Below are 8,612 nucleotides of genomic sequence, written 5' to 3'. Positions count from 1 at the left end.
GCAGAAAGATTGTAAGGAATGAAAGACATATAAACCCTTAGGGGACACATAATACATAAAGAAGAAGAAAAACATTTTTAGGGAGTACACTTCAAGGGTACTTAAATAAATAATTTTATTCAATAAAATATATAAATTTAAGTAAAATAAATATAATATATAAATATATAATATAAATACTTAAATAAAAGAAATAGGCGCCTCCTAGTTTTTATGAAGTATAAAATATTTTAAAAGGGAGTAAAATTGCTAAAGTACACTTCGAAAAATAGTAAATTACATTTAGGAGCAACTAACCCCTTGCATTAAATTTTTCTCAAAAACTTCAAAACCTATCAACTTTAATTTTTAATTTTCTTGATAATAGTACAACATAGAGTGAAATTCAGCCTCGGGAAGCATTAAATTAGTTGTAGGGGTAATTTACCCTTTCCAATTTATTTGTTTCAAAACCCCGAGAGTTAACAGTCACCCTTGTAAAAAATAAGGGTTGTAACCCCGCAGTATAAAAAATGTTTCGCAATGAATGTTTTTTTGTAAGAATTAATCTGACTTTAAAGAAAAATTAAAGAAGAACTGTTTTCGTGACAAAAAATACGTGTTAACTATTTTTGTATGCACTACAACATATTGCAGAATGAAGATAATCAATGAGGTATACCTCGGGTACTTTCCTTGTGCGCTTTGTTTAATGATATACAAGAGACAAGCCAAGTTTAAATAAATTCTGTTCTTTAAATTCTGTTATAAAACATTTAAAAAATAATAATAAGAAAATTTCCTTAGGATATTAAAGACTTTACCAGCGAACATACATTTACATATGTATACGCAAAAGTTGGTTGCGAATTAATATAATTTCTCCTCATTTCTTATTAACCAACAAATTCCACCTGGCGTTTCCATTTTGTATGACCTTTCAAGCTGACAAAGTTATAGATATTCCAAATACATACAAATCAATGATTAAGGGATAAATTTAGCTGTCTCAAAAACAAAAACTACTTTTATCAATTATATTTTATTTTCATAGATTTGATTTTATAGTACTTTCATGACTTAACTATAATTTTTTCCCACGGCAGAGGAACAATGGTATTCAATATTTTTTTAAAGTGTCAAAAACATCTTAAAGATGCTGTTTTCATCAGAATATGACTGAAGAAAACGCGGCGTAGCTTCACTGATCAAATGAGAAACCGGACAATGTCAACAGTTAAGAAAACTAAGACGCTAGTACCTTTAAAGCGATTAAATACATGAAAAACATATATATTAATTGTTGTAAAATATTTTTAAATCATCTCGTTTTAAATTTCACAATTGTGGGGAATAATGTAGTTTATATAAAATATATTTTTATTCCAAACTTCGAATAAATCGAGAATTGAAAGACCTATTATGAAAAGTTAAATTTTTTTGTAATATATTTAAAAACTATGAAAGTAATGAGAATAATAATTTAACGACGAATTCTCCATATATGGGCTGGTTAATGTGTTCAGAAATAATATCTAATAACTTTTAACTTTTATATTTCTCTTTCTTGCTTTAGCTGAGAGGGGTTTTCGCGATTATCTTCTTTCAGTTTCTGTAGACGATAATGTCCAGCATCGGTTTCTCACTTAGTGTTCCCACAATACCATTCCTTTTCCTTCGTCTATCATCAGACTGACCAAATGACTTTTCTGCGACATAATACCCTGTCTTGTACTAGTTCCAGAGAACGTTGTCATTGTAGGTACACTTTAAGGAAACGTGAAAAATACTAATGCATTTACTTTCCAAAAAATGGGAGCAACGTATTTCTTTGAGTAACCATATGCGTACGTTTTCTGCTAAAGCAAAATTTTGCTTATTAAACATGGCAACCAATTTAAATTAGCAGAAATTTATTTTATATGAAATGAAAAATATAATTTGATAAATGTTAGCATTACCTCAATCATTCGTTAACATGGTTCTAGCTAATTTAACCACTTTACTATTTCATTGACTTTCATGATGCATAGCTCAATCGAATTTCAGGGTCTGGTAGTGTACATACTAAGCAGATTGATTTGGACTTATAAAAAGAATTTTACTTTGATCATTGGCAATTTTTAATATTTATTTTCTTCTAGGCAACATGTGGATTTGTTTTGTTATATTTACAACCAACAACGACACTCCACGCTTTGTTTGCTCTCAGAGAAAAGCTGGTGCCAACAATTATGAAAATCGTGCAAACGAACAGCCAGACAACAATCGAAATCGTTTGTATGTACCACTTACCTTGTTAGGCGGAGTCTGTATTCCATGGAACGGCAAATTTTCGTAAAATGTTTTCGTATCGGAATCGGGATGTCCTTCCGATAGACTGTCCATATGGTTGGCATTTGTCACTTGATTCGGATCTGAAATATTTAGAGCGGAAATATTTAATTAGTGTAATGAGCGATAATGTTATCATTCACTTATATCATAGGCAGAGAAAGAAGTTTTATTTTTTAATCTTTTAGAAATAGAAAGAATCTATAGGTAGTCATTATTGATTCGTAGGAAATGAAGTAATATATAATTATAATAAACAATTTTACATATATTTATGCTCTTATTATGACACAAGTTATCAAAAACTTTCAATCCGCAATTATTCAGACATTTTATTTTATTATTGTGAATGATGTCCTAAATGTGAAGTATTAAGTAAATTTATAGAAAATAACTAATAATTGACTATCATTGATTACTTTGCAGCAATACGAATATCGATACGAATCAGCATTATAATTAAACTCTATTGCAGAAATGAAAATGGAAATGAATATGTCACATAATTTAAAACCAATCACGTTTTCTTCTCGATTCGTTATGTTAGCTATATAATTTCTATTTAGGATGAAAATTGTTTACGAAATATAAAATTTGAAGATTATTACATTAGTATGTGCTATATCATAGAAATATAATTAACGAATAGAAGTACAAAAAATATCAATTTTTTATTCTGCGGACAAAAGCTACAAGTCGAATAAAATTTCTGCGGTAAAGAAATCATTATGCCAAAAAGAAGTTTCTGATTGAAAATTTGTGTAAATATCAAGATTAGTATTCTGAAAATGAAGTGGTGTTTGCTTGCATATTGCTTAATTACACTAAAGGTATTATTTTGATAATGCTTTCTGCATCCTAATGGATGGTATCTCTGGGTAAGATATAGCTTATGAAGCGTCAACGACCATTCAAGAAAATTCGAAAATATTTCAAAGAATTCCAGAGACTTATAGCTCATTGAAAAATATTATAGAATATTTTATTTCACAATATTTTAGAAAAGTTCAAAATACTTTAAAACTTTCTAGAATATTCCAAATTAATCTAAAATTTTTTAAAAAGTGTTTTCAAAATATAATGAAAGGATGCTTCGTCCTGAGAGCATAAAGGGTCGTCCAAATATCACGCAACGTTTTCTGGGGGGGGGGGGGTGTCAAGATGAAATTTTATGCTCATGTTACAATATGGAAGAGGAGAGCTTTCAAGGAATGTTATGTAACATTTTTTTCAATGTCTAGTTTTATAAAAGTACTAAAATAATATAAGAGGATAGGGCGTAATAACAAAAATTAATTCTTTAAATCTGTTTATGTGTATGCAGACAAGTTATTGGAAAGTACTTAAGGTTTGGAAAACTGAACACTTTTTGTAGAATATAAGCAATGGTAAACGTTAATTAATTTCAAATAGTAAAATGTTTCTGTCCGTTTTTTTTAATAGAAAAAACAAGAAAAAGTAATTTGACAAAAAGCGTTACGTAATACATGTAAGACCCTCAATAGTCAATTCTAAAAGATTCCAGTTAATTTATGGAAAGTAAATGACATTCCCGATCCTTCAAGAATAATCTACGCGGATAGAAATTTTAAGAGATTAATTCCCAGAACTGCTCCTTGATCTTATTCTGGCTTTGGCGCATGAACTAAGATCTCGGACCCCTTTATTTTCAAGCAACGGCCGTTCCATGAAATCATCTCTAGAAATTTCTTACCGTGTAGAAAAGTACATAAAACTATAGAAAATAATATACTCATAGAATATTCTGCAAAAGCGAAGAGGGTTTAAAAAATATCGAAGGATCATAGAGATAAAGAATTTTTAATAAAATTATGAAATATTATAGAAAATCCCAAGGTATTGCAAATAATTCCAGGGTTTCAAAGATTATGGAATATTTTATTCTGGATATTCAAGAAAAGTCAAATCAAGTTCACAATTTTCAGGGAATGTTAGAATCAGATAAAAATTCGTATTAAAAATAGTGAACTAACTTTACCAAAAAATACTTCTTTTTTGTAAGTTTTGCTCATTTCTTTATTGCAAAAGGAAATTTATGAAAATTACGTTTATCATTTTTATTTTAAAAAGAATTGGTTCAACAAAATAAGGTGAAACTTTCTTCCTCACTTAGCAAGGCGTTAGTTTTTATCATGTACTTTAATAAAACATAATGGCAAATTGAAAAAAATGGATAGTGCCTAAGATTATAAGTAGTGATATTCTAAAAGTCGAAGACAGATTCAGCATATTTTCATCTAGCAAAGAACGTGCAACCGTGCTCATTGAATCTAAAAAAAAAATATATATATATATACGTAAATGTGAAAGCATACCTGAACCAGGTTTTTTACGCTTACGCGATATGTTGGGCCTGGAGTTGGTCAGGTCAGGTGGCTTCATCAGAGTATCGTGGATGATCCGCTGTCGGGGTGCTATTCTCTTGTAAGTCACGGCTGCAGGGAACACATAATACAAGCATCGTCACAACACATAAAGCCTTGTTCCATGCGCACATACACTCCGTCTTCGGAGATGAGAGCAGACCAGAGTGACATTTTCTCGCGAAGTAACACTTAGCCGAAAGCTAGTTGAACTTTATTGCCTTAGAGACGTGTTAAAAAACATTCAACTTTCTGAAGCTATAACTCTGGGTTCGACTAAAATGAAATTCTTTCCTTCGACGCCAGACGCGAACATGGTCTAATACGTTAAGCACCGAGCAACGATCGAATTCAATTTTTCGGCACTCTGACGATGCTTTTTATTAAAACGGAATGGCAGATTGTTGAAGAAGCAAAATAAAAGCATCAAGTAGGTAAAGCTGTAGCTAGTAAGGCAAAAATTTTGAGCTCGATAAAAGGGTTGGCGTTTTTCTATTTCAGCGGTAATCTAACTTTCTGTGAGCAAAGGCTTGGAGAAAAATTGGAAAACGATTAAAGTACATTCCGCTTGCTTGCACCCCATTTTTATATTAATATTGCATTTGCCGTTTCACGTATTCGCTTTAGGACGTAAAATGAAACACTCACAGAGAATGGCGAAAAATAATCGTAATAAATTCCTCGCAATAAAGTTCTACTACTCAGTGAGTCAGTGTTGCAACGTTTTATTAACCAAAAAAATAATAAAATAAATTGAGTGCATGAATTGTACTCATCGAAGTTTGGAATTTTTAAAATCACCTAACTTTGTAGCAGGGTATTATTTAGTGGCCTTAGATTTTAATTTTAATTATTTTTATCAGTTTTAATATTTCATGAATCATTATAACCCCCAAATTTTATTAACATCGTCTACCTTTATTGAGCAATTTTGTTTGTACCCAGCGAGAAAACTATGTGAAAAAAACCACAACAAAAAACGGATTTTTCTACATTCAGAAAGCTGAATCAAATGGAAAAATTTCATTTATTACAGCTTAACTTTATTTGCAAACAAATCCTGTAATTCAGTTTCCCAAAAGCCATGATAGAACCGTAAAACGCGGTGTTTACAAAAAAACAAAATAAATATAATTCTCAAATGTTCATTTTAAAAGCGCAGCATTGTTATGTACATACTAAGTGAAATTTGATGCAAAATGTAAAATAGAAAATAAGCTTTGGCGGCGAATGTTTAGGTGGGATGAAATGGAGAAAATCCGAGAAGTTCAGGGAATAGGATAGGAATATGGTAGTTTCACTGTGTAGTAGAAAGGCTCTAAGGGTTTGCTCACAAGGTTTATGTCAAACAGAATGGGCAAGGATGATATGATGCCACTGTCTTTGGAATCATAAACACAGTTCGCATAAAAGGGGAGATTGGGCGAAAGGGGAACACAAGGCGTCAACTATCAATAAAGATATTTACTCAGAACGATTAGGAGTTTGTATAGAGGAAATAAAGTCGCTTTCAGCCTTGCATTGGGGAGTGATATAGAAAATGGAGAGTAAACCTGATTTTCCTTTCGAAAGTTATTTTGATATCATTTCATCCTACAAAAATAGAACTGAATATAACAAATACACATGGTTTAGTACATCTGGTATTTGTGTTAAGTTGTAGGTTAAATTCTTTGCAAGCTCAGAATTTATGATAGATTTTTTTAATAATGTGATAAAAAAAATCTCAGGAGTAGGGTGAACCATATATTTTACGAAACATACAAAATTTCATGGATTTCATCAAGTGGAAACCACCGATACTTGCGTTTTTGCCATCCGTATGCTTAGGATATTTTAATAAAATTTTATATTGGACAGGCATTTAACAGAGGAAACGTATCGACTACAGAAATTCTTGCATCTTTTAAACTTCGAAAATATAAATTAACATAATAGGATTATGATTATGATGTTCATTTAATTTTTTTTTTAAATGGAAGGTTTTTAATTGAAAATATATTTATTACATATCAGGCAAAAAGCGACAACTTTGTAAAAATGGGCTATAATTTTATCAAATTTGGTTAAAAACACTAAAATACTGTCTAGCTCTTATAAAACGCTTTGAATAGAAATACAGTATGTCTTCTTACGCTAAATAAAATTAAATGCCTTTCTGCTATTCATAAAAAATCAACACATTATTTTACCATTTTCAGGTAAAGTATTGAAATCAGTAAAAATCAAATCTTTTAGTTAGTAGGTAATTTTTGAAATATGAAATTTCATAAAACTCAAAAAATTACAATAATCAGGTAGCGAGAGACAAATTTCTATTACAGAGGTTAAATATTGTTTGAAGTCTTTTCATAACTAATTCGTACTATTGAATAAATATGTGAAGAAAATTTTTGTTTAGAAAAGTGTAATTTATATCTGATGTAGCTGAAGAAATGAAAGAGCTATATATCCAAATGTAAACCATAATTTTTGCTAATAAAAACGAAACTCAGAATCAACATCAATATTGATAATATCGTAAGCTGCGTTTATATTAACATAGATGGTGACTTTTGTTTTTTGGCGACTATGACGATTAACAGATTTTTAGAGAGGAAAAGCAGATGTTTTCTTAAGTCTCAATCTCCCTTCAGGATAAAGAAATGGTATTGCCCAAATGCGAAGAATACAATCTTTAAATCTTTCGTTAAATGACATAAAAAGGGGTTGACTTAAAAAAAAAGTTGTTTCTTGCGCCTCTTAATAGGGAAAATGGTTAAAAATAGCCCCTTAGTCTGATTTCTACTTTGAAAGAATTAGTTTCGCCCACATTAAAAGGCACTTATAATTTTAATTTAATTGAATTTAGCCGCACACACTTATCCCGAAATATCTCGTTCTATTAGAAAGCACATTTCTAACAGGTTCACAGAGGGATGTGATTCTCGAGGGAAGAGAGACGTGAAGCAGTTAAGAAAAACGATTCGTAATTCGATAGGCTCTAAAAATCTTTCTTTTTTCTTGCCGTTCAGAAAGAGAATGGGGTCGAACGTGACGCCGTGTCGCTATGGGTCGGGAGCAACCCTTTTGGTAATTGGAACTGTTGATTGTGGATTTGGAAGTGTGGAGAAGGAAAATGGAAAAAGTGTTATCATCAGACTTACCTGATTTTCCTCTGGATATCCCGGGAAATGTGTCCGTTTCCTTGTTGAGTTGGGCATTGAAAATGGCTCTTATCTTATTTGCTCTGGCGAACATACCGTCGTCTTGCATGCCGGAGACGCTCATTGTCCTTTGTCGGTTGGCGTCCTTTCCACGACGGAATGGCCTAACCGGCGTTCTCATAACACTCGAATCTGTGCGACATCTCTCCGAGGTAAATGGCTTGCTCAAGGAAGTGTCCGAGTGGATCCTCAATGCATGATTGGATCGAGAGCTCAAGCCTGATCTGAGACTATGAGTGCGATTGACGTGCACGAGAACGCCGGGTTTGAGGGGCCACCTCGGAGCGGGTGTGGGATGACTGGGATGATTCGGGCTTTGTGTCGAGTACGAAGACGCTGTAGGACTCGGAGGTCCACCGTCAGGACTAATTGTAAGTGTAGACAAGGTTTATTATCAAAGAGCAGATTCAAGCTGAGCCACTCGGTAAACTGATTTAGTTATAGATTGTAGCTTGATATTGCCGCGCGGCCTAAGTCAGCTAGAGTTAAATTATTAAATAATTGATTAACAAGTTCTCAAAAAACGTCATTGTTCTGCTTTTATAAGTAGCTAGTATTTCTCAGGTAAGTTTTTCCAGTAGGTTTATTTTGCTCAGACGAGAGGGTTTTGTTCTAATGGTGAAAAATTCCCTAGCAAACACCCCTTCAGTTTTTTCATATCACAAGCAAATTGAAACTTCTTTCAGTTAGCCACAAAGTAGAGAAAACC

The 8,612-nt window shown here is 32.0% G+C and overlaps 1 protein-coding gene across 1 annotated transcript in view; it reads right to left on the bottom strand.

Moving 5' to 3' along the window:
• Positions 1 to 8,612, bottom strand: part of LOC117170634 — a 429,481-nt gene that overhangs the window by 28,849 nt on the left and 392,020 nt on the right. Inside the window, exons 18-20 of the mRNA XM_033357538.1 lie at positions 7,844 to 8,268; positions 4,650 to 4,769; positions 2,275 to 2,396 (exon numbers count right to left, since the gene is read on the bottom strand). Of these exons, the coding sequence (XP_033213429.1) occupies positions 2,275 to 2,396; positions 4,650 to 4,769; positions 7,844 to 8,268 (667 nt within the window). The remainder of the gene's footprint in view (positions 1 to 2,274; positions 2,397 to 4,649; positions 4,770 to 7,843; positions 8,269 to 8,612) is intronic.

Source organism: Belonocnema kinseyi, chromosome 4 (genome assembly GCF_010883055.1).
Source record: "Belonocnema kinseyi isolate 2016_QV_RU_SX_M_011 chromosome 4, B_treatae_v1, whole genome shotgun sequence".
Lineage (NCBI taxonomy): Eukaryota > Metazoa > Arthropoda > Insecta > Hymenoptera > Cynipidae > Belonocnema > Belonocnema kinseyi.
This window is presented reverse-complemented; position numbering and strand designations above follow the sequence as displayed.